Source organism: Eleutherodactylus coqui, chromosome 3 (assembly GCF_035609145.1).
Source record: "Eleutherodactylus coqui strain aEleCoq1 chromosome 3, aEleCoq1.hap1, whole genome shotgun sequence".
Lineage (NCBI taxonomy): Eukaryota > Metazoa > Chordata > Amphibia > Anura > Eleutherodactylidae > Eleutherodactylus > Eleutherodactylus coqui.
In genome coordinates, this window is record NC_089839.1 from 50,139,655 (window position 1) to 50,166,524 (window position 26,870).

The following is a 26,870-nucleotide window of genomic DNA, read 5'->3' on the forward strand; positions in this document are numbered from 1 at the left end:
AAAAACACAGCACTTTTATTGATACCCTGTGACACGGATTGTGTTCTAAATATGAACAATATATTACGAAACATTTATGATAGCTGTAATAAGTATAAAATAATGGCATTTTTGTAAAAAAAAATAATAGAGAAATGTTAGAGTTTTCAGAGATTTTCTAAATTAAGCCAGAGGGCAGATGAGTTTACAAATTAAAGAAAAAAAAAAACATTATGCACATTTTAAATGTGACGTCACTCCGGTCTCTTCATTGGTCAGATGTCATGCATCCAGCATATGACCCCAGCCTCCGGTCACTGACCTCAGTGGTCACATGCTGTTCATACACATGTGAATGATGAGTGATACGGGACTGTAACAGGAGCCCCTGGGGCCAGACCAGCAAAGACTGTAATGGTGGCGTAGGAGCAGCAGGACGTTTAAAAGGTAAGTCATGGTTTTTTTTGTACACTCATCTGTTCTCTGGCCAATTTGCTGATTCTAGAAAATCTAAAATAAAACCCATTTAAGGCATATTATTAATTGTACAAAGATATTTGACATAGGAAGTACAGGTCCAACGTTTAACTTTATGGTTTATGTACAATACACAATCATACAAAAAGTAATTGGACGCCTGAGCAAGAATCAAAAGTAGTATTTATTCACATATGTTAATACTTAGTGGGGCTCCTTTTGCCCTAATGACATCGAATACTCTCCGTGACATACTTTACGCTAATATCTGATACGCTTCAGCTACTATTTCCCTCCTTGGACTGCAAATGTCTGGCAAGGTTTGTCAAAAAAGATGCATTGGCTCGTCTACAATGGTGCAAGGAGCGCCGTCATTGGACAGCTGAGCAATGGAAGAACCTTCTATGGAGTGATAAATCATGCTACTTCATTTTCAAATCAAATGGGCGGACCTGGGTTTGAAGGAGCCTGAGGAACACCTTTAGCCTGAGTATGTTCTACCAACAAATAAATATTGCGGAGGTTCCGTTATGGTCTGAGATTGTTTCATGTCACATGGTCTCGGTCCATTGGTTGTATAGGCAAAAACCATGAACACGGAGGAGTACCTTGACTTTCTAGCAAATAATGTACTACTGAGAATATGACAATACTCTGGGAATGGTCGGCCATACTTCCAACTAGCCAACGCGCCTTGTCACAAATCCAACACTGTTTTACATTGGTTTAAGGATATGGATGTTTCACGATTGGAGCGGCTGCACAGAGTCCCGACCTAAACCCTACTGAACATGTTTGGAACAGGATCAGGAAATATGAACAACATCCATCTTCCATGAGAGAACGAGCCAGACGTTTGCAGGATAAATGAAGGGAAATACCAGCTAAGGTATATCAAATGTTAGTAGAAAGTCACCGCGAGTATCCAAAGTCATTTAGGGCAAAGGAGCCCCACTAAGTATTAACAAATGGAGAAAATACTGCTTTTGCTGCTTGCTTAGGTGTCCAATTACTTTTGTTAGGATAGTGTATAACAAAGTAACACTAGAAAACATATAGACTGGTCTAAGTATTACGTAAAATGACATAAGCTTTATTTGCATTGATCTTGATCTACACATTAATGCAATTGCCTCCAAGTAAGCTATACTGTACAGATCAGGGGTAGAGATGAGCGAGCCTACTCGATAAGGCAGTTACTCGAGCGAGCATCGCTCTTCTCGGGTAACTGCTTAGTGATCCGAGCAGGCTCGGGTGGGATACGGGGGGCGGGGGGGGCTGGGGCGACCAGAGCGGAGTGGGAGGAAGAGTGAGAGAAATCTCTCTCTCTTCCCCCCGCTCCCCTTACCCCCGCAGCCCACCCGAGCCTGCTCGGATCACTAAGCAGTTACTCGAAAAGAGCGATGCTCGCTAGAGTAACTGCCTTCTGAGTAGGCTCGCTTATCTCTAATCAGGGGGCATAGGTGTTCATTCATGTTAGACAAAAATCTGATTTATTAATCTTATATAGTGCCAATAAATTCCACTATGCTGTTCAGAGATTGTCATCATTCCCAGTTCCCAGGGGGTTCACAATTTAATTCTCCAATTCCAAGACACAGAACTGATTTTGTATAGATAAGATCTTGTACATGAATAATTTCACAACTATGACATCTATAAGATAAATTAAAACTGCTTACAGTAGAAGACCTGCCAGCACAGACCGTGGCGCTCGTAGTTTATAATCATTCTGTTCCTGCCACAATTTGCTCTCTCTGCACTGGTCTATAGGTGGGTGCTAGGCTTCTGCTCACACAGATTAGCCAACATGAATAGGCAGAGTTGCAGTAAAATGCTGGGGGCTGCAGTGTGAACCTTTGTTGAACCACTGGGTGGGTTTCAGACTACCTGAGACTCCCTTTAGACAATGCAACTAAGTAATATTAAAATACTGTACTAGCATCCAAACAGATCAGAACTAAAAGGCAGCAAAAGCTATTGAAAATAAATGACAGCATCACCTAAAGGTATTAAAGGGGTATTTCCAGCTTAGCCAAACTTTGGCTGAAATAACAATACAGCCCATATGCTGCGGCCACTGCTAGCCGGGAGTACATAAACAGCGATACTGGCTTGCTATGCTACATTGTTTTCGTAACTCTTGAATTAGAGTTAAGGAAACTGCGTAGAACCACCAATTCAGCTCCTTCCATACTCCCAGATGATAATGGCCACAGCCGTGAGCTAGGACAGGATTGGGGGAACCTTCATTCTGGCAATAGGTGAAGGTTAGAGAGGTGGGACCTGCATTTTTCCCGTGGATATGTTATAGATGTTCAAGATGGGAATGCCCCTTTGTTTTAACTCTTTTGCAAATTTTGTCCTTAAAGGGGTATTCCTTTTAATGGCTATGTACACCTTTGCACTCTTTTTTTTTAATCAATGTGTTTTTGGAAATGAAAACTGTTTGTAAATGGTTTTCATTACAAATTTATGATTGATTTATATTCTTGTATTGTTTTCCAAGGCACTGCAGACTGGAGGACTGAAAACTTAGCAAATTCTGTCAATCAGAGTAAACTGACAGCTCCTTCCCTAGCCTGCACCCCTGTTATGAATGTGCACTCATTGCCTTTCCACTGAGCTATTACAGTGGTCTGTATTGGGGAAGAGATCAGGAGAACAGAGAAAGCTACTATTACAAAGGGCTGTAATTAAATCTGGGTAATGGGACCAGCAGCTACTCAGAGAGGATGATAGATAGCTGTGTAGTATTGAGTGGGAGTGGTCATTCTGCACAGCCTTTGAAAGAGGAGAGAGGAGAGGAAGCTGAGCTTGTGCACATTCATGCGTGACCAGCTAATCAGTGCTGGAAATGCCCTTAGCCAGAAACTTGAATGTATGAAAGCCTGCAAACCAAGTATGATGCTTTCTAAATGCATCAGAAGGAAAATTGAATGCAAAAAAAAAACAGGTACGTGCATCATTGTTTATGCAGAGACTTATTAAAATATGTGTGTATTGTTGCTCCATACACAAATGTTTCCATATCCTTTAATATAATGTTCTAGCATATAGCTAGGAAATGCCATGACATTGTAATCACTGGGGGGCTGACTCCTGGGATTCACACCAACCCATAACGAAGGTAAAAAGCTCTCTTTAGCAATTCTCCTACAGAACAGCATTTCTGGCCAATTGCTATTCATTGAAGTGCAACACAGATCCATTCAAGTGAATGAGGACCAGGATCTCCTCATTGTAAGTGTTATTGTTCTTTGCACCTTTTCTGGCCTTCCGGGATGAATTTTAGTCTAAGTGTATTTTTGATCACAAATTGTTCAGCTATCATACAGCCAAAATACCAAGGCACCACGTACTCCAAGGTTATGAGCCCCATGAGGTTTCCACTGAAATGAGAGTAGTCCCAGGGGCAGGAATTAAATGTTGTTAGTAGAAAACCAGTGAAGAACTCCCAGATGAATATCCAGAGTGTATATACGAGGCATCTGTAAAGAAGGTGATATTTCTCCTCCAGATAGAGATACATTTTCTCCATGATGAATATTGCCGTCCCATATATAAAAATCGCCCAGATGCTACTCACACCTCTCAATTTCCAGCAGGAGGTGGTGACGTAATCCCAGGTCGCTGTAAACAAAATTTCACATAAAAGTCCATGAATTGCATAAATGTACCAACGGCAGAGGCCACTGAGACATCCGGATTTCTGTTTCTTAACAATCATTGCTTCAATGCAAAATCAGAACCTAAAAAAAAAGAAAATTGTCTAAATATTAGAGAGCCGGACCAGACAGAAAATACAAAGCATGTCCTAGGCGTACTTTCAACTATGGGATGCACAACATTTTTGCCAGATTGAACCGCCCATAAGGCCTGCTGCAGCCAGGGCATCTTGCTGATGTCACTAAATGTGTTCTCCATCTTGCATATGGGCTGCAGTTTCATTGGACACCTGCATCACATATATAACATGGGCAGAGTATAACCTGCAGCTATTTTACAGTTGAGCCCAGGACGGAGAAGCCGCATCACATATATATGTCTTTATAACACGAGGTCTATTGTTAATAGTGACAGATATCCTACAGAGGATATATAGAGGAAACCAATAGAAAACTTAAACAGGTTCCTATGGGAGGTAGCAGAGAAAGTTGCTGCATTATGTTTATATGCCTCTATGAAATGTGGTCTGTACATTGGGAGAAGGGATATTTCTTCTGCTTTCAACATATAGAGCAGCAAAGCAGACAGACAAAATACTCTTTGGCATGAGGAATATAGCAGTTCTCTGTTTGTGATCTTAGCCATTGTTCAAAGTCGCCAGTCTGGACACTAAAAACTATTTTCAGACCTTACGCAGCTAGCAGTCGGGTTTGGAGAATTTAATTACACTGTGCTAAAGAGGGACAGCTCACAAATATACAAGCTATGCTAGGTGGCCTTCCATTCTCGCATATCGTGCCTCCCAAGGATTGTGGCTTATTTAGTAGTCAGCATTTTTTTGTTAACATAAAACAAAGATAAATCCAAACAGGGAAACAGCAAATACACACAGTGTGTGTCTGGGGCCTCAGACATCATTCAAAGTTGCTAACCTGGCCACACTAATTATTTCCAGGTCTTACGCAGCTCGCAGTGGTTTTCTGCCAACTACAAAGTTAGCTGATTAGTTACATAAAACTACACTATTAAAATAAACAAAAAATATGCAAAACTAATTAAATAAAAGGAAACATGAAGAAAGCAAGGAGTAGGGGACATGTTGGTGGTGGTAGAGGCAGTAGAGGATGGGCCATGTTAGCACTTCAAGAAACTACCACTGAAGCCAAAGCTCCACATTCTGCACGAGGCAAGGTAAGCCCACTGCCATTCCTTAGAAGTGCTTCTGCCCATGCATTACATCCACAGCAAGCAGAACAGGTCACAGAGTGGATGGCACAGTATACCTCAAGTACCACCACCTCCTCTTCCTCCCATTCTCAGGCACACAGCAGTCATTCTGCACCAGTTGGCCATGAGCATTCCCCCTCTACTTCACCCCGTGCCAAATCCCCCGCACCCTCAGAAGCAGGCCACATAGATCACTTTGAGAATCTGTTTGATCCTTAATTATCATGGATGTCAATAGGTAGTCCAAACAACCGGAAGGAGAGGACCAATACATTGAATACATTGAATGCACTGATGCCCAAGTATTCTTCCCTCGGAATAAGAAGATGAGGGTGGGTCAGTGCGCGTGGTCAGCCGTCCACAGGAGGGGGATCCTAGAGTTCCGACACTAATGTACATGAACAGACAGTGTTTATTTTTCTTTAAATCTCACAGAACAATTCAGGAATTGGCAACATTTTGACATAATGTTACCTATTGATTTGTAGACATTGAACCCGATCTCGATAAAACAGGATGGGATGTGTCACTGCCATGCACAATAGTAAGTGATACCATCACAGGTCAAAAGTCAAATTAATGTTTTACTAGAGCTCAAATAATGGGGACACTGTACATGGAAGTTGTATCACAACAACTGAGAAAGTGAGAAGGGTAATAAAGATAACAGAAGCAACAGCAGACTGGTAACTGTAAAGCACCACTGATCTTTATTGGTCTCAGCTAGAGAATGACAACAGTATAGAGCTGTGAAATGGCATTTACTCTTACCAAAGGTCCCCTTATTGCATATTTGGTGCCCCTGACAGGGAAACTTCTACCTCAGGTCATTGCCATATGTGTTCTTCTAGATAGCAGTAACTGAGACTACCATACTAGCATAGTAACAGTCGGTATAGCTGGAAAGACATATGTCTATCCACTTCAGCCTATTATCCTGCTGTGTTGATCCAGAGGAAGGCAAAAACACCTAATGAGGTAGAAGTCAATTTTACTCATAATAGGGAAAAAATCCCATCCCAACTCCTGAATCTGGCAATCGGATCACCAATCTGTCTGGAGTTATTAGTGACTATAACATGTAATATTGTTACACTCAAGTAAGGTGTCCAGGCCCCTTTTGAACTTTTTTAGTGAGTTCTCCATCACCAGGTCCTCAGCCAGAGACTTACATATGTAAGGGAATCCATTAAAGGGTTAAGAATGTTGCCATAGTGATGGACTGAAGGATGAGCTAAAAATTACTCCAAAATTATGGCATGCACCAAAATTTGCATCAGATTTTGGCATGATAGAACTGAGTAAGCTCAATGGATGTTGGTCAATTGGTTCAGACTGCCCGATAAAAGTGCAATTTCTTACCTACAGGCAGAGAGCAGGGTGTGATATGTTGAGCTAGAAGTGCTGCCAGAGAGCTGTAGAGGAGAAGCAGTGGGAACAGAGAGACTGAAGAGGCCGAGACTGCCTGCTGCATGAAGCCACCAGAGAGAGACTGTGCTATTACCCCAATCGAATGAGGCATCTGGAATGCAGTCAGGAGCAAACAAGATAAAATGGTGGAGTTGCACCTAAGGTAGCCTGGATCAGTGGAAGTGATGATTACTGGCAACACAACTGTAAGTGAGGCTGGCCTCAATTACCATATTAGGTGTACTCACAGTTAGGGATGCTGTTAGGTAAACAACATACCTGTTGTAGACTCAACAAGCAGCATTGAAGAAATTGTGCTTTTGAGCAAACTGTGTGTATTAGCACTACCATCTCTGATTGAGTAGAGTGTTATTGTGGGCAGTGAACAAGCTGGTAAATCTAGAAACAACTATAAGGGCTCTTACCCACTTGCGATTTTTAAACTCTGCAATATTGCTGCATTTTTTTTTAACGCTATTGTCAATGGGACTTTCTAATGTTAAAAACGCATCGCACAAAATCGCAAAGCACAAACTTGCGATGCGTTTTTAACATTAGAAAGTCCCATTGACAATCGCATGAAAAAAAAAAGCAGCAAAATCGCAGCGTTAAAAAAACGCAAGTGGGCAGGAGACCTTAAAGGATCAGTACCCTGTATGTCCAGAAAACCATATCGATGAGAGTTAACTGTTAACCCTTAAAGGGGACTGGCGCAGTACTGTGTGGCACCGTATTTCTGTGGATGGGACTTAATTGTCACTGAGTGCATTGATATTGTTCTTGTTGTATTGCAGTCATACTGAATTGAGCACAAAGTATTTGTAATCCTAGTAATCTATTAGCCATAGCTAGCATCAAGTTATTCCATGGTAAGGGTGAATGCATGCGGGCAGAAATTCTGCGTCGACATTGCCCGCAGAATTTCCGCTCGTGCATGCTGCCATAGGATTGCATTGGTTTATGCAATCCAATTTGACCTCGTGCGGTAAACAAATCGCGGCATGTCCTATTTCTGTGCGAGCCTCACAGAGGCCTGCACAGAAACATTACCGCTGATGCACTAACTCTGCTCTGCACATGTGCGGCTGTGCGCTGACTGGCACATCGCAGAGCAGAGAGAAGACGCTGGAGGAGGTGAGCCGCGGCTCACTGCTGGGGCACGGGTCGCATCCTGCTGCAAGAATTCTCTGCATTCACCCTAACAGTGTAATCACTTTCTTGCCATTATAACAGTTCTCACATTTTGTTCCTTTGTTTATAAATAAGCATTGTATATTTTGTAACCCCTACTGCTGCCTTGTGTTCTGAATCTGCTTCATAATACCACCACCTGCAACACATAGTCTCACTGCTTTTACAGTAAAGAACCCCCTTCTATGTTGGTGTAGAAATCTTCTTACCTCTAGACGTAGAGGGCACCTCCTTGTTACTATTACAGTCCTGGGTATAAACAGATGATGAGAGATCTCTGTATTGTCCCCTGATATATTTATACATAGTTATTAGGGCGCCCATCAGCCATGTGTTTTCTGAACCAAATAATCCCAATTTTGATAACCTCTCTGGGTATTGTAGTCCGCCCATTCCATTTATTACTTGAGTTGCCTGCCTTTGTACCTGCTCAAGCTTTGATATGTCATTCTTGTGTACCGGTGCCCAAAACTCTACACAATATTCTATGTGTGGTCTGACTAGTGACTTGTAAAGAGGAAGAACAATGTTCTCGTCATGTGCCCCTAGACCTCATTTGGTGCACCCCATGATCCTATTTGCTTTGGCAGCAGCTGCCTGACACTGGTTGTTTCAGTTAAGTTTACAGTTAACTAAAATCCCCAAGGCCTTTCTTCATGTCCATGTTACCCACTGGTTTCCCATTTAGTGTGTAATGGTGACATATATTTCTCCTCACTGTTCAAGACCACCAGGTTTACTGACATTTACCTCTACACTGCCTTTGACCAACAAGGATCCTTACATTAGCCACCTCACTGTCCTAGACCAACCAGTACACTGATATTAACCCACTCACTGCTCTAGACCACCAAATATATTGACATTAACCCTTCCACTGCTCTAGGCCACAAACAAATCTGACACTAATCCCTTTACTGCCTTAGACTATCAGGAATTCTAACATTAACCTGTTTATTGCCCTAAACCAACGGGGGTTTTAACATTAACCCCTCTACCACCATAAACCACCAACAATATTAATCATAATCCTTTCAGTGCCTTAAATCACCAGAAATTCAAACACTAACATATTTTCTGCCATAGGCCACCAGCGATACAAACAATAATCCCTTCACTGCCCTACACCATCAGGAAAGTAGATAATAACACTGTTCAACAGCATTTTTGCATCTGGTGAGCGATATATCAATCCCTATAGATTTGGGGGTGTAGAATCTGAATTTACCTTTAGAAATGATGTATCATGTAAGGTTTTTATTAGAGATGAGCGAGCACCAAAATGCTCGGGTGCTCGTTACTCGGGACGAACTTTTCGCGATGCTCGAGGGTTCGTTTCGAGTAACGAACCCCATTGAAGTCAATGGGCGACCCGAGCATTTTTGTATTTCGCCGATGCTCGCTAAGGTTTCCTTGTGTGAAAATCTGGGCAATTCAAGAAAGTGATGGGAACGACACAGCAACGGATAGGGCAGGCGAGGGGCTACATGTTGGGCTGCATCTCAAGTTCACAGGTCCCACTATTAAGCCACAATAGCGGCAAGTGTGGGCCCCCCCCCTCCCAAAAACGTTTACTTCTGAAAAGCCCTCATTAGCATGGCATACCTTTGCTAAGCACCACACTACCTCCAACAAAGCACAATCACTGCCTGCATGACACTCCACTGCCACTTCTCCTGGGTTACATGCTGCCCAACCGCCCCCCCTCCCCCCCCACAGCGCACACCAAAGTGTCCCTGCGCAGCCTTCAGCTGCCCTCATGCCACACCACCCTCATGTCTATTTAGAAGTGCGTCTGCCATGACGAGGAACCGCAGGCACACACTGCAGAGGGTTGGCACGGCTAGGCAGTGACCCTCTTTAAAAGGGGCGGGGCGATAGCCCACAATGCTGTACAGAAGCAATGAGAAATAGAATCCTGTGCCACCGCCATCAGGAGCTGCACACGTGGGCATAGCAATGGGGAACCTATGTGCCACACACTATTCATTCTGTCAAGGTGTCTCTGCATGCCCCAGTCAGACCGGGCTTTTTAATTCATAGACACAGGCAAGTACAACTCCCTATTGTGAAGTCCCTGTCGACCGACAGCATGGGTGGCTCCCTGGAACCCACCGGCGATACACAAAAATATCCCATTGCATTGCCCAACACAGCTGAGGTAGTAATGTCGTGCTTAAGGCAGGTGGGCTTCGGCCCACACTGCATGCCCCAGTCAGACTGGGGTTCTTTACAAGTGGACACATGTAGGTTAAACTCCGTGTGCACCTACAGCATGGGTGGCTCCCTGGAACCCACCGGCGATACACAAAAATATCCCATTGCATTGCCCAACACAGCTGAGGTAGTAATGTCGTGCTTAATGCAGGTGGGCTTCGGCCCACACTGCATGCCCCAGTCAGACTGGGGTTCTTTACAAGTGGAAACAGATGCATTTATAATTCCCTGTGGACCCACAGCATGGGTGGGTGCCAGGAAGCCACCGGCGGTACATAGAAATATCCCATTGCATTGCCCAACACAGCTGAGGTAGTAATGTCGTGCTTAATGCAGGTGGGCTTCGGCCCACACTGCATGCCCCAGTCAGACTGGTAATATGTACCTTAACAGTAACCGCGTTGGTGGTAATGTGTTGGTGACTGCGGACCTAGTAGCGCGGTTTTATTTTGTTGGTTTTCGGAATGTGGCCAGGATTAAGTGGGCTGTGGCGGGGGATGTTTTTGAGGCACTACGTGTCCTCTCCACGTGTCCGTAGTTATATGCACCTTAACAGTAACAGCGTTGGTGGGAAATGGCCTCGCCGCCATCATGTCTTTGGGAAGCCTCTGTTTCCACACCCCAGAGACATACCATTAGCAGCGGTATAGGCAGAGCCCAGAATTAGTAACATTTCAGCCGTAGCATTAGCGACAGGCCCCACTAACATATCACTAGCAGCATTATAGGGGGAGCACAGTCTTAGTTCCATTTCAGTAATAGTAGCAGCCTACACAGGCCCCAGTAACAATTCCGAAGCAGCAGTATAGTGGGAGCGCAGTCTTCATCCATTTCAGTAATAGTAGCAGCCTACACAGGCCCCAGGAACAATTCCGAAGCAGCAGTATAGGAGGAGCATAGTCTTAGTTCCATTTCAGTAGCTGCAGTATAGCCAAGGCCCAAGTTACATTTATGTAGCTAAAGTGTAGGCCAACCACACACACACTTCTGTACCATGAGTGCAGGCGAAGAACATACAAATTGCTATGATTACACTGTAGGTGAGGGCCCCAAAACATTGGAGTACCAACAGTACTAATGTACCTCAGTAAAAATTGGCCATGCCCAACCAAGATGGCAGGTGAAACCCATTAATCGCTTTGGTTAATGTGGGTTAAGTGGTAACTAGGCCTGGAGGCAGCCCAGTTTAACTAAAAATTGGTTCAAGTTAAAGTTTCAACGCTTTTAAGAGCATTGAAATATATAAAAATTGTTTAGAAAAATTAGATGAGTGAGCCTTGTGGCCCTAAGAAAAATTGCCCGTTCAGCGTGATTACGTGAGGTTTCAGGAGGAGGAGCAGGAGGAGGAGGAGGAATATTAGACACAGATTGATGAAGCAGAAATGTCCCCGTTTTGGATGGTGAGAGAGAACGTAGCTTCCATCCGCGGGTGCAGCCTACGTATTGCTTACGTATCGCTGCTGTCCGCTGGTGGAGAAGAGAAGTCTGGGGAAATCCAGGCTTTGTTCATCTTGATGAGTGTTAGCCTGTCGGCACTGTCGGTTGACAGGCGGGTACGCTTATCTGTGATGATTCCCCCAGCCGCACTAAACACCCTTTCCGACAAGACGCTAGCCGCAGGACAAGCAAGCACCTCCAGGGCATACAGCGCTAGTTCAGGCCACGTGTCCAGCTTCGACACCCAGTAGTTGTAGGTGGCAGAGGCGTCACGGAGGACGGTCGTGCGATCGGCTACGTACTCCCTCACCATCCTTTTACAGTGCTCCCGCCGACTCAGCCTTGACTGGGGAGCGGTGACACAGTCTTGCTGGGGAGCCATAAAGCTGTCCAGGCCCTTAAAGACTGTTGCACTGCCTGGGCTGTACATGCTGCTCGATCTCCGCACCTCCCCTGCTACCTGGCCCTCGGAACTGCGCCTTCTGCCACTAGTCGGATGGGAATTTTACCATCAGCTTGTCCGCCAGGGTCCTGTGGTATAGCAACACTCTCGAACCCCTTTCCTCTTCGGGAATGAGAGTGGGAAGGTTCTCCTTATAGCGTGGGTCGAGCAGTGTGTACACCCAGTAATCCGTAGTGGCCAGAATGCGTGTAACGCGAGGGTCACGAGAAAGGCATCCTAACATGAAGTCAGCCATGTGTGCCAGGGTACCTGTACGCAACACATGGCTGTCCACACTAGGAAGATCACTTTCAGGATCCTCCTCCTCCTCCTCCTCCTCCTCAGGCCATACACGCTGAAATGATGACAGGCAAGCAGCATGGGTACCGTCAGCAGTGGGCCAAGCTGTCTCTTCCCCCTCCTCCTCATCCTCCTCATGCTCCTCCTCCTCCTGAATGCGCTGAGATATAGACAGGAGGGTGCTCTGACTATCCAGCGACATACTGTCTTCCCCCGGCTCTGTTTCCGAGCGCAAAGCGGCTGCCTTTATGGTTTGCAGGGAACTTCTCAAGATGCATAGCAGAGGAATGGTGACGCTACTGATTGCAGCATCGCTGCTCACCACCTGGGTAGACTGCTCAAAGTTTCGAAGGACCTGGCAGATGTCTGCCAACCAGGCCCACTCTTCTGAAAAGAATTGAGGAGGCTGACTCCCACTGCGCCGCCCATGTTGGAGTTGGTATTCCACTATAGCTCTACGCTGCTCATAGAGCCTAGCCAACATGTGGAGCGTAGAGTTCCACCGTGTGGGTACGTCGCACAGCAGTCGGTGCACTGGCAGATTAAACCGATGTTGCAGGGAGCGCAGGGTGGCAGCGTCCGTGTGGGACTTGCGGAAATGTGCGCAGAGCCGGCGCACCTTTACGAGCAGGTCTGACAAGCGTGGGTAGCTTTTCAGAAAGCGCTGAACCACCAAATTGAAGACGTGGGCCAGGCATGGCACGTGCGTGAGGCTGCCGAGCTGCAGAGCCGCCACCAGGTTACGGCCGTTGTCACACACGACCATGCCCGGTTGGAGGCTCAGCGGCGCAAGGCAACGGTCGGTCTGCTCTGTCAGACCCTGCAGCAGTTCGTGGGCCGTGTGCCTCCTATCTCCTAAACTGAGTAGTTTCAGCACGGCCTGCTGACGCTTGCCCACCGCTGTGCTGCCACGCCGCGCGACACCGACTGCTGGCGACGTCCTGCTGCTGCTGACACATCTAGATTGCGAGACAGAGGAGGAGGAGGAGGAGGGTGCTTTAGTGGAGGAAGCATACACCGCCGCAGATACCACCACCGAGCTGGGGCCCGCAATTCTGGGGGTGGGTAGGACGTGAGCAGTCCCAGGCTCTGACTCTGTCCCAGCCTCCACTAAATTCACCCAATGTGCCGTCAGGGAGATGTAGTGGCCCTGCCCGCCTGTGCTTGCCCACGTGTCCGTAGTTAAGTGGACCTTGCCACTAACCGCATTGGTGAGGGCGCGTACAATGTTGCGGGAGACGTGGTCGTGCAGGGCTGGGACAGCACATCGGGAAAAGTAGTAGCGACTGGGAACTGAGTAGCGCGGGGCCGCCGCCGCCATCATAGCTTTGAAAGCCTCCGTTTCCACAACCCTATACGGCAGCATCTCAAGGCTGATAAATTTGGCTATGTGGACGGTTAACGATTGAGCGTGCGGGTGCGTGGCGGCGTACTTGCGCTTGCGCTCCAACACTTGCGCTAGCGACGGCTGGACTGTGCGGTGCGAGACATTGGTGGATGGGGCCGAGGACAGCGGAGGTGAGGGTGTGGGTGCAGGCCAGGAGACGGTAGTGCCTGTGTCCTGAGAGGGGGGTTGGATCTCAGTGGCAGGTTGGGGCACAGGGGGAGAGGCAGCGGTGCAAACCGGAGGCGGTGAACGGCCTTCGTCCCACCTTGTGGGGTGCTTGGCCATCATATGTCTGCGCATGCTGGTGGTGGTGAGGCTGTTGGTGGTGGCTCCCCGGCTGATCTTGGCGCGACAAAGGTTGCACACCACTGTTCGTCGGTCGTCAGGCGTCTCTGTGAAAAACTGCCAGACCTTAGAGCACCTCGGCCTCTGCAGGGTGGCATGGCGCGAGGGTGCGCTTTGGGAAACAGTTGGTGGATTATTCGGTCTGGCCCTGCCTCCACCCCTGGCCACCGCACTGCCTCTTGCAACCTGCCCTGCTGCTGCCCTTGCCTGCCCCTCTGAAGACCTGTCCTGAGTAGGCGTTGCACACCAGGTGGGGTCAGTTACCTCATCGTCCTGCTGCTCTTCCTCCGAATCCTCTGTGCGCTCCTCCCTCGGACTTACTGCCCTTACTACTACCTCACTGCAAGACAACTGTGTCTCATCGTCATCGTCCTCCTCACCCACTGAAAGGTCTTGAGACAGTTGCCGGAATTCCCCAGCCTCATCCCCCGGACCCCGGGAACTTTCCAATGGTTGTGCATCAGTGACGATAAACTCCTCTGGTGGGAGAGGAACCACTGCTGCCCAATCTGAGCAGGGGCCCGAGAACAGTTCCTGGGAGTCTTCCCGCTCCTGAGCATGTGTCATTGTAGTGGAGTGAGAAGGCTGGGAGGAAGGAGGAGCAGCAGACAGAGGATTCGGATTTGCAGCACTGGACGGCGCAGAACTCTGGGTGGATGATAGCTTGCTCGAAGCACTTTCTGCCATCCACGACAGGACCTGCTCACACTGCTCATTTTCTAATAAAGGTCTCCCGCGTGGACCCATTAATTGTGCGATGAATGTGGGGACGCCAGAAACGTGCCTCTCTCCTAATCGCGCAGCAGTCGGCTGCGACACACCTGGATCACACCCTCACTTGGGCCTACGCGTCCTCGGCCGCATCTACGTCCTCTAGGCCTACCCCTACCCCTCAGCATGCTGTATTACCAGTGATTTCCAAGCCAGGAAAGAAATTGGCGCAAGCCTGCAGCCAAAATAGAATTTTTTCCCTTGTTTTTCAAAGGACAAGCCACACTGCGTGTATTCAATGAATACTACTAAGTTTAATAACTGTGTTGTGGCCCTGCAAATGTGTCAGAGAACTGCAGTGATGCAAAGTAATTGGCTCCAGCAGATCAGGGATTTCCCATGCAGGAAAGAAATTGGCGCAAGCCTGCAGCCAAAATAGAATTTTTTCCCTTGTTTTTCAAAGGACAAGCCACACTGCGTGTATTCAATGAATACTACTAAGTTTAATAACTGTGTTGTGGCCCTGCAAATGTGTCAGAGAACTGCAGTGATGCAAAGTTATTCGCTACAGCAGATCAGGGATTTCCCATGCAGGAAAAAAATTGGCGCAAGCCTGCAGTAAAACATAGCTGGCTGCATCTGATTTTTTTTAACGTTCTGCACGCAGCACACACGTACCCAGAGCCCTGAGGACTGTCAGAGGCAGGCGAAATAGAATTTTTTCCCTTGTTTTTCAAAGGACAAGCCACACTGCGTCTATTCAATGAATACTACTAAGTTTAATAACTGTGTTGTGGCCCTGCAAATGTGTCACAGAACTGCAGTGATGCAAAGTTATTCGCTCCAGCAGATCAGGGATTTCCCATGCAGGAAAGAAATTGGCGCAAGCCTGCAGCCAAAATAGAATTTTTTCCCTTGTTTTTCAAAGGACAAGCCACACTGCGTGTATTCAATGAATACTACTAAGTTTAATAACTGTGTTGTGGCCCTGCAAATGTGTCAGAGAACTGCAGTGATGCAAAGTTATTGGCTCCAGCAGATCAGGGATTTCCCATGCAGGAAAAAAATTGGCGCAAGCCTGCAGTAAAACATAGCTGGCTGCGTCTGATTTTTTTTAACGTTCTGCACGCAGCACACACGTACCCAGAGCCCTGAGGACTGTCAGAGGCAGGCGAAATAGAATTTTTTCCCTTGTTTTTCAAAGGACAAGCCACACTGCGTCTATTCAATGAATAATGTATGTCTTCTGGCCCTGCCTACACAATTCTATCCCTGTAGTATTAATGCCGGGTGCAATGGTCTGCACAGCCGGTTTTGAGAAGAAAAAAAAAATATGCAACACTGCTAACAGCAGCCTGGACAGTACTGCACACGGATAGATGTGGCCCTAGAAAGGACCGTTGGGGTTCTTGAAACCTACACTCACTGCTAACACTCTCCCTGCCTAACCACCACTTCTGTCCCTATTGCAGGGCGCAATGCTCTGCAGATCCAATTTTGAAAAAAAAAAAAAAATACAGTGCTAACACAGTACTGCACACTATTAGATGTGGCCCTGAGAAGGACCGTTGGGGTTCTTGAAGCCTACACTCACTCCTAACGCTCTCCCTACAGCAGCTCCAGCACGATACCACTGTCCCTCAGCTAACTCACAAGGCATCTGAGCCGAGCCGCGGGAGGGGCCGATTTTTATACTCGGGTGACATCTGATCGCCCCAGCCACTCACAGCAGGGGGGTGGTATAGGGCTTGAACGTCACAGGGGGAAGTTGTAATGCCTTCCCTGTCTTTCAATTGGCCAGAAAAGCGCGCTAACGTCTCAGAGAGGAAACTGAAAGTAACCAGAACACCGCGTGGTGTTCGTTACGAGTAACGAGCATCCCGAACACCCTAATATTCGCACGAATATCAAGCTCGGACGAGTACGTTCGCTCATCTCTAGTTTTTATATAATTTATATTTTTTCAATTTTGTTTAAAAAGGTTTTTGTGTTTGTGCTCATTTTCTGGTAAATTATTTGTATAAAATTAATTAAATCTGTGACTAAGCTAAACTCCTTATTTGAATGTAACACACAGTGGATGAAGTTCTAAAAATGGTCAATAGATGACAGAACAATGTGGTTGAGCAGGAAGGTTACCGACATGAGCCCATGTGTACTGCTTAGTGTTTGTTGCAATCTGCATGAAGCACTTCTCTTCATTCAGACAATATTTGGTAATACTGCATTATTGTATATGTAATAGTGCTATGTATCTCAGAAATGTGACTTGATAGATAGAATCTGATTCTTCCACTGAATTCAGCACCCCAAAAGTAGTTAAACCAACCTGTTTTCAAACCAGATACAGAAATTTGTTTTTGATTTGTTGACCAGTGTAATCATTTCAGGGGGTGAGAAACATGGGCAAGGTGAACTTTTGCACCAGTGCTCACGTGCCTTTAACTATTCCCCTGAAATAGTGGACATTCTCTTAAAGACGTCTTATAATTGCCCTAATTTGAAGAAATCTTCCCAGGTACCAGATCTTGTTCCATTGGAATATATTAATCATTTATCTGTCTAGACCTACAGTGTGTGCGGAATTGTTTCATCAAGTTCCTGTCTTGGTTTAGTGAAGACATTGTTGCACAAACTTGATTTCCTGGCACAATACATTTATGACTAACTATGTCTGATAGTCACACATAAACATTTAAGCAAGGAACGAAACTTGACTTTTTCAATTAGTGGGCCTATGATTATAAATGCACAAAGGGCTTCTTCATGATCTCTGAATGATGGATTACCTGAGTAGATGGATAACCTGTCTGCTTCTTACTGTGATACCAGCAAGTTACAATGATAGGGGGTGTTATGGGGTCCTAGGAGAATATAACTGAGAAGTGAACAAGAACCTATTACATTACATGAATAAAGATTTAATTGAAGTAGTACGTGGATTGTAAAGAAGGTGATATTATACCATTGACAGTTCAGAACATTTAAGCTGTGCCTGTGAATGAGAATTAGATTAGGCTAGAACTAAGGGCTGTTTTACATGGGCCAATAAATCGCTCAGTTTCCTGCATCCACCGAGAATAGGAATGACCACACAGGGCGGATTTGCTACAGATCTTCTTTGCAGCATTTACAATTGCAATTGTTTGAATGGGATTTTTAATATCGGTGCAGAAATTGACCTGCTGTGGAGAATTTACATCCGCAGCATGTCAATTTTGCCAGTTGTGTTTGGTGCAGAAACCATGCAGAGTTTTGCCAAGAATGTAACATATTAGTTATGGGATGTTTTTTGAAACCCTGAACTGCCATATACAGTGCGGCATATTTATAATTTTTTTGCTATATAAAAGCTGCAATTTTTGGTGCACTGAGTTGACGTCTAGCTTTAGGGGACATGATTTGGTATAATTATGGCAGAAACGGGTGCACCGTAAATTATACCATCTGGCGCACACAAGCTTGCACCTTTTAATACATTTGTTGCAGGAATGGCTCTATATTGTCTAATTTTTTTTTTAGCCTACAGGTGTTTTGGGGTATATTTCTTCAAATGCTATGTACTGGGTCACTTAAAGTGTCTGTCTTCTTTGCTCAATGGATTTTTGTTTAAAGGGTCAAAGATAAGCTGCTGAAATCCAGGAACTGCGTTTTTGTTCCAGTCAAAACAAACTAAGGCAAAACAGAACTGAAGCAAACTGAAAGCATTTAGAATTTTTTGAAAACCCATTAAATTCAATGGGAAAACAACAGACCAATTAAGTCCGTTTTCAGATCTGCGTTGGAACCTTCTGGTCAGAGATCCGGCTCAAAATTCCGGAAGCAAAAGCAATGCATGCAGTACTTTTTCTTCTGTCTAAAAGCTGGACAGAAAGCGGGCGTACCCCATTATAGTCAATGTGGTCCACCTGGCGCTGGTCAGTTCTGTACAGAGACAAAACTGTTCGGCCTGCTCCCTGGACGGAGCAGGAAAGCAGGATCCCAAACGCGGAGGTGAGCAACCCATATTTCAGCTTTACATCCCCCCAAAACAGAGCTGAGAAATGGAAACCCTGGACTGAGACGTAATTCAGGTGTGAAACAATATCTTATGGATTCAGAAAAATCCTTCTGCCATCTTTCCTATAAAAATCTAAATAAAAAAAATAAATCTAATTGATGGCGTCATGTCTGAAAAATCCGAAAGTATTTAAAAATCTTATTCTTTATCTTGCAAAGTGAGCAACACTTCAGAAATAAGAAAAAGATACGCAATGACAGAATTGTATTTTTTTGATCTCCCTGTCTCCCCCCCAAAAAATGAAATAAAAAGTGACGAAAAAGTCATAAAGTAAAAACTACAGCTCACTTTGCAAAAACAAGCCCTCATTCCATTGATGACAAAATCAAAAGTCTATTTTTTGCTTTTTATTTAAATTTTTTTTTAACTAGTGAAACAAACAAAAACATATAAACATGATATTGTAGTAATTATTCTGTCCCGTATAATAGAGCAAATGACATTTTTACTCCACCATGAACTCCATCATAACAAACTCACAATGACGCAATTATGTTTTTTTTTACAATTCACCCCACAACATTTTTTTTCAATACATTATAAGGTAGATTAAATGTACCATTGAGATTGCAACTCAACCTACAAAAAACAATCTTTCTCATGCCAACAGAAAAATAGAAAAGTGATGGCTCCCGGCCATGATAAAAAGGAAGGTGAAAACCTAAAAAAGTCTGATAATTAAACATTTGCCAAAATTCACTAATTGAGTATTTGAAAATTTGGTTTGCAAAGCAGACAATCCCTTTATAATATGAAAGAAACACAAAATAGTCATTTAGTATGGACTTAACTATACAAACTATTTTGACTCTCTATGAATACGATATGTTCTTAGTTCTCCCTTGACAAGCTATAATCAAACTCCATTGGGTAATCCTGGTACATAATATCTGAACCCTACTAATGTCATATGTACGTCCTGTCATAGTATGTAGGGGCACATGCACATGGATGGAAAGTCTGAGTAAAAAAACTAGCAGTGTGTCCTTCTCTCATCTGATTTTCTGATGAAAATAGCACATGTGTGGGGGTCCCATATATCGGACAGCACACTGATGGGATGTCCATGCTCTCTCCCATTTTAAGTAGCAGTCGAGAATATTGAGAGCATTTTTAAATTTGTCCATGTGCAAGTAGCCTAAGGGTACATGCACACAGGTGTTAAAAGAGTTGCGTCCGAGATCCTTGGGCGCAACTCAGATCGGATGGCCGGCACATGGACATCCTATCAGTGTGCTGCCCATTGACATGTGCTACTCTCATCCGAAAATTGGACAAGAATAGGATATGCTACAATTTCTTTTACTTGGACTATTCGCCAAATAAAAAAAGCCCATGTGCATAAATCCACTCAAAGAAATAGATGCTTTTTCCATCCGACTTTCGGACAAATTTCTCAGCTCAAAAATTGTATGTACCTTCAAGATGGAAAAAAGACATACGTCCACCAGGTTCAGCCTATTAACCCCCACCCCCCAATGCCCAATGCTGATCCAGAGGAAGACAAAAAAAACCCCAATGAGGTGAAAGCCAATTTTCTTTGCTTTAGGGAAAAAATGTCCATTCTCAAAGTTAATGTACAGATCTGCTCTGTATACTGTATCTGCTTTGTATGTACTGATAGCATAAAGTCGTTCTCACCTGACCCTCTTCCGAATGCCTTCTTGTCGTGCCTCTGCTCGGTACTTGACTACTTGAAGCCGATAAAGCCTAATCTAGTTAATATTTTCTTAGGCGGCATACTCAACTAAAACAACATTGATCAATATCCTGGATTGTGAAAGCTACTTAGGGATGTAGGATGACAGAACCGTATGTGTCTGATGTTCGCTGTTTTTACAAAGGTGACTAATAACTTCATGCAATAAAAAAGATGGAATAGCTGAGCTGGTGTTTAGTGCACTAATAGACCCGAGAGCATTGCTTATCGATCACTCAGCTTCACTTTACAGTGCTGCAGACTGAGAACAGACATGAAGGCTGGATATTATCCCCAGCAGAACCAAACAACAGTCACCATGCATCGCATATACTACTAGCCCCTAGCTGCATCTAATACCACGGTGCCGCACTAACTATCATCCTAGTAGCACCAAATAAATACTACAGCAGAAAATATTACTCCAGCAATGCCAAATCACTAACCAGCCCACCGGGAATCTCCCCAGCCCGGCAGACTACCAGTCCAGATGTGGATGGTCTCTAAAAGCTAGGAGGGACAGCTAACACTAAGTAAGAAATAGACAAACTTGAACAAGTTCAGAGAAGAGTTCCCAAGATGGTGAGCGGTCTGCAAATCATGTCCTATGAGGAACGGTTAAAGGATCTGGGAATGTTTAGCTTGCAAAAAAGAAGGCTGAGAGAGACTTAATAGCTGTCTACAGATATCTGAAGGGCTGTCACAGTGCAGAGGGATCAGTCCTATTCTCATTTTCACAAGGAAAGACTAGAAGCAATGGGATGAAACTGAAAGGGAGGAGACTAGAGATGAGCGAACGTGCTCGGCCACGCCCCTTTTTCGCCCGAATACCGCGATTTCCGAGTACTTCTGTACTCGGGCGAAAAAATTCGGGGGGCGCCGTGGCGGCACGGGGGGTAGCAGTGGGGAGTGGGGGGGAGAGGGAGAGAGAGATGGCTCCCCCCTGTTCCCCGCTGCTACCCCCCGCACCGCCACGCCTCTCCCCGCCCCCCGGCGCCCCCCGAATCTTTTCACCCGAGTACTGAAGTACTCGAAAATGGCGGTACTCGGGCGCGTAAGTACTCGAAACGAGTACGTTCGCTCATCTCTAGAGGAGACACAAATTAGATATTAGAAAAAACTTTCTGACAGTGATGGTGATCAATGAGTGAAACAGGTTACCACAGGAGGTGGTGGGTTCTCCTTCAATGGAAGTGTTCAAACAAAGGCTGGACAAATATCTGTCTGGGATGATTTAGTGAATCCTGCACTAAGCAGGGGGTTGGACCTTGGAGGTTCCTTCCAACTCTACCATTTTATGATTCTATGTGTCCAGTGAGTTTGGGGGCCAAGGTAGTGTGGAGAATTTATGGTCGTGTTACTCTACCACTCTTTGGTGATCCAACCTTGATGACACAGAATATTATCCTGTTGAAGGATGGCATTGAGGTCGGGAAAGACTTCTTGAAGATATGGGTACAGATGGTCAGCTAACAGGTCCCTGTAGCGTTCACCATTCAAGAATTGTGGCATTATGACCAGCTGTCCTAGACCATGTCAGGAATACAAACCCCAGACCATGACACTGCCACCACCGGCCTGTTGACCCTCAATGGTACACCCACGGGATTCAGCTTCAGGCTGTTTATGCCAGATGTGGACCAGGCCAACAGGAGAATGGGATTTGTCATTCTAGATGATTTTTTGCCATGTGTCCAAGATCTATTGATGTCTTTCCTAGGCCCATGCAAAGCTTTGTTGGCAATGATGCAGGGTCATTAGGGGCACCCTTGTTGGTTTTAGGTTGTCGAACCCCAATCGACTCATGGTACAGTGGGTCAGTTGATCCACTGTGGTATGTCGTTGCTGTGATATCAGAAGTGCCACCAAACACTTACTTCTAGGATCAACCACATGTGGCCTGCCATTGTGCGATCTTCTGTCCGATGTCTCTCCATGGTTCAACTAGTAAATTCTCGATACTGTGGTTCAGGATTAGACAATAAGTGTGACTGTTTCAGAAATACTGGCCCCACACCTCTGGGCACCAGCAATCTGCCCTTGGTCAAAGTCACTGAAGTCACCACATTTACCCATGACTGCCCAATGTTGCCTTCTACTGTACAGGAGAGAGGTCAGCACATTATCTGTGAACAGTTAGTGATGCGGCCATCGTGTGGTACCATGCTACTGGTCATGTGCCAGCTGTTCCTAATGCAGGATCATTACATTTAAATTTCAGTGTCTGGGGTCTGACTCTTGGCACCTCTGCAAATCAGCTCAATAAAGGGGCTAAGGCACTCAAACACTGTATATACAGTTTTGTCTATCCCTGGTACCGCAACTCAGTACCCTTCACTTGAATGGGGCTAGGCTGCTGTACCACATACAGCCACAACCATATGTATGGCACTGTGTCTGGATAAATAATGAAGGGGAATTAAAGCTTTAATTCAGCTGATCAGCGTGGTGCTGGGAGTTGAACACTTGCCTATGAAACATTGATGGTCAATTCTAACGGTAGGAAGCTTGATATTACATATATGTGTAAATATGTGACTTTATATTTTACTACTCCTGTGTTACTGTGTGAATTCACAATTTTGCGATCTTCAGAACTATACTCTCTCACACCCTATGTTTTTTCACTGTCTACACAGTAAGTTTATCTTGTACTAATTCTGAGTAAAGTCTTGTACTATACATCATAGATACATTCTCATTTCTGCTGCTTATCATTGGAAACAGTCAACAAGTTTGTTGGTAGACACGCCTCTAACAGCTTAGTTGAACAATGCTGGAGGATTGTTCATTTTTCCAATATCAGGTATAACAATGACATTTCCAAAAATGCTAATTACCGGGGTAGGTTCTGTGCAGACAGTTACGAAGACAATCTGGCAGAGCTACAGGAGATACAATATTACGGAACTAGCTATGTAGTAACTCTTCAAATGAACTTACCTGGCCCTGTTCCAGTGGTAAGCCCCGCCAAAGCTCATGACATGCACAGAGTACGTGGCAGACCATGATAACGGGCAGGGCTCAGCTTCCTCTATTTATATCCTCCTTCAACGACATATGGTGCTAGATAATGTTGCATGCATCATTGGCATTACCTGATGTGGTGGCATGATAACCCCCAATGCAATTATTTATTATGGGGGAACCCCTGAAAACATGTTGCTTCCCTGAGGAACCCCTACATCTACACCATGCCCACTGTTAAAGTGACTGCAATTGTTGGATGTCTTCCAAGAAACTTCTAATCAAGACGGTAGCCCAAAGTCAAAACACTGACCGAATGTAATATTATTATGTGTTGTACTAGCAGATTCAGATTGTCCTACAACATCATTTTAAGGCTTGAAATCTGAGAAACAGTAACTGTTAGCCCAAAATTACTATTCAAAGAAGAAATGTTGGTACAGGGGTGTCTTGACTCCTACCCAACAACAAGCGTTGGTGGAAAAAAAGATCGGGCATGTGGGAATTCAGCATGCATGATCTTTTGTTGCGGGGCAGCATACATTGGTGTCAAAAAGAGTCTAGCAGTACCTTATTTCCTTTTCATCAATAAAAATATGTGTATGCTCGGTACAAAACTTCCACTCAGTATAGAAATGTCACTGCTCGCTGGCCATAAGTGAGGACTGGGACTGGGATGACATCACGGCATCAGCATCGGCCCATGTGATCCTCACACCGGAGCATGCTCCCTGTCATTTTGGTGCTGGCCGCTGACAGACACACTTCTCTGCTGGTCTGTAGACTGATTGGTTGACTGGGAGGTGTGTGTCCCAGCCAGCCAGTCAGCTTTAATTTGTATATATCTATTCTGGCTCCTCCTCGCAGAGGACGCCAGTAATACTGTCTGTCTGAAGGTGTTTCTGGTCCAGTTGGCGGTTCCTGGTTCTGAACTGCACTTCTGTTAAGATAAGTCTGTTGATGATTTATGTATTCTTCTGAGGTGTTTACAGAATTTTCCCTCTACAATGGTGGGTTTACGTTGTTAACTAACCTTTGTTATTATTCCCTGTTATCAGGTAGGGAAAGTCAGGGTTGTCCTATGTCCCTGATGTAGGGTTGCCCTTATCAGGACGAGTGGTCTTCTCATTTCTTAGGGTTTAGGGTTAGTTTCCCTGTCTCTCCTATTTTGTGTTATCTGCAGTAATACTTTGTGTCTATATTTGTCCTTTTAGGAAACAACCAATACATCCCGCTCCTTAAGATAGGTCATCGATATCAATTTGGTGGGGAGCTGACTCCTGGGAACCCCACCAATCATCTCTTTGAAGAGGCCACAATGCTCTGACCTCTTCATTGTATAACAAGCACAATGCTGTAAATTGCATCAGGCTGATACTGCAGCCCAATCCGATCAATTGAATGGGACTGAGCTGCAGAAAGGCCATTTCACCAATGCACTTGGTGTCACAGGCTTAAGAAGAGCCCTAAGTGCTCACCCAAGTGTCATGGTTCTTTCAAACAGCTGATTAGTGTAGCTGCCTGGATTTAGACTCACCAGAGCACCGCACCCTCTTCAGTAAGATGATCAGTGGGAGTCCCAAGGGGAGGACTCCATGACCTGATATTGATGACCTATTCTAAGGATAATTCATCAATATTTAAGTCCCACATAACCCTTAAACCCCTTTAACTCAACTGATCACTATTCATTAATGGGGCAGTTTTTTTTAAAAGTCAAGTATCCAATAATAGACAATATTTTGAAATCATATCCAGATAAGGAAATTCCGGTATTGTGTCTCAGCAAAACAAAATGCATTTAGAAATATGAGTATATACTGACAGGAATAAAACTGACTGTCGTATGTATTGAAAGGCTGTAAAGTACAAAAGGAAGTGGACATGGACTGCTGGGATGGAGTAAGCCTTTAAGTATAACAAGGGGCTGCAACCTTCAGCCTGGGTAGGAAATTTGAATAAAAAGGGGCGTTACCTTTCAGGGTAAAAATGAGGAGAGTGTGAGAGGTGGCACATTCTGTGGGGTGACATTATCACATACAGTCTGAGATAAATCTCTCTCCTATCTGCCTATACACTGAGGAAATGTCGCATGGTTGCCTCCACGCGGTGTTTCCTGGGTAACGTAAGAACCATGCAAAATGGTGAACATATTTTTTTCCCGGTATCTCTAAAGTAACCACGACTTCATAATAATTTCCATGTAAACACCATATAAACATCAGTACCAAATTAAGTCGGGCGAAGCCGGGTATATCAGCTAGTAGAAATATAAAGGACAACTATGACCCCCAAGAAGATCACAATCAAGATTTCCTAGTGGCTGTGCCTGGTATTGTAGCTCAGTCCCCTTCATGTGAATGATGAACGTGATGTCGCCAGCCAGAGAAAAGCGACCTGGCCTCTTCGATCAGTTGATTATAGGGGTCCTAAGCAGTGGACCCCCACCAATCTGATATTGATTGCCTATCCTGAGGATACCTCATCAATATCTTAGTCCAGGGAAATTTTTTTAAACATTGCATTTTATAAAAAAATATTTGGCGTTACTAAATTTGCACCAACAATTGTACACATACAGTTGTGGAGAGCGTGCCAGGAGCAAAGATGAAGCTAGACCTTCAGCCATGGAGCCAAGTATTGTCACTCAGGGCACAAGACCTGATGTTTGGCACCACTTCTTTAACCATTGAGTTAACTCATTGCCCCCCCCCCCCCCGTTTGCAAATAGTGCAGTTCTTCTGGTGAAGAGAGTCTTGCTCTTACCACCCAATAAGCAACCACATGACCTGCCTTTGATACGAGCTGCTCATGGATGGAAAAACATCTGTAACAAGAATGATTTTTAAGTGCAAGTGTGCACCTGGCCGGTGTGGAAGATTTGTATGGCGGGTGGCTTGTGAGTTTTAAAATACAGCGTGGGCCATGGAAAAGTCACCCAGCACCGCACTCTTATGAAAGCTGTCCTAAAGAAAATCTTCGTTGCCCATAGCAACCAATCCCCGCGCAGCTTTCATTTTACCTCTGCGGTATAGGAAATAGCGACCAATCACAGCACAACTTTCATTTTAGCTTAGCAGTATAGAAAATAGCGACCAATCACAGTACAGCCTTCATTTTACCTCAGCGGTATAACAAACAGCAACCGATCACATCACACTTTTCATTTTACCTTAATAGTATAAGAAATGAAAGCTGCCCTGTGATTGGTTGCCATTTCTTACACTGCTATGGTAAAATGAAAGCTGACTATGCTACTATGAGCAACACAGACAGATTCTCTTCAGGGCAGCTCTGGTTAGACTGTGGTGCCGGCCTAATTTTCTGTGGCTCACAGCTAGGTTCAAGTTAT

At 45.0% G+C, this 26,870-nt stretch overlaps 1 protein-coding gene across 2 annotated transcripts; it reads right to left on the reverse strand.

Moving 5' to 3' along the window:
* Positions 1 to 3,599: 3,599 nt before the first annotated feature.
* Positions 3,600 to 23,549, reverse strand: TMEM229B (transmembrane protein 229B). 2 transcript variants are annotated; one of them, XM_066594503.1, is made up of 2 exons: positions 23,495 to 23,549; positions 3,600 to 4,208 (listed from the first exon to the last, which is right to left on the reverse strand). In XM_066594503.1, the coding sequence occupies exon 2, from the start codon at positions 4,184 to 4,186 to the stop codon at positions 3,707 to 3,709; it is 480 nt and encodes a 159-aa protein (XP_066450600.1). In that variant the 5' UTR covers positions 4,187 to 4,208; positions 23,495 to 23,549; the 3' UTR covers positions 3,600 to 3,706. The 2 variants fall into 2 exon arrangements, with proteins under 2 accessions (XP_066450600.1, XP_066450599.1); XM_066594502.1 differs by lacking the exon at positions 23,495 to 23,549 and adding an exon at positions 20,494 to 20,553.
* Between the last annotated feature and the right edge of the window lie 3,321 nt (positions 23,550 to 26,870).

Excerpts from the sequence above, each read along its gene's own strand:
- TMEM229B (XM_066594503.1), bottom strand. The coding sequence starts at position 4,186 with ATGATTGTTAAGAAACAGAAATCCGGATGTCTCAGTGGCCTCTGCCGT.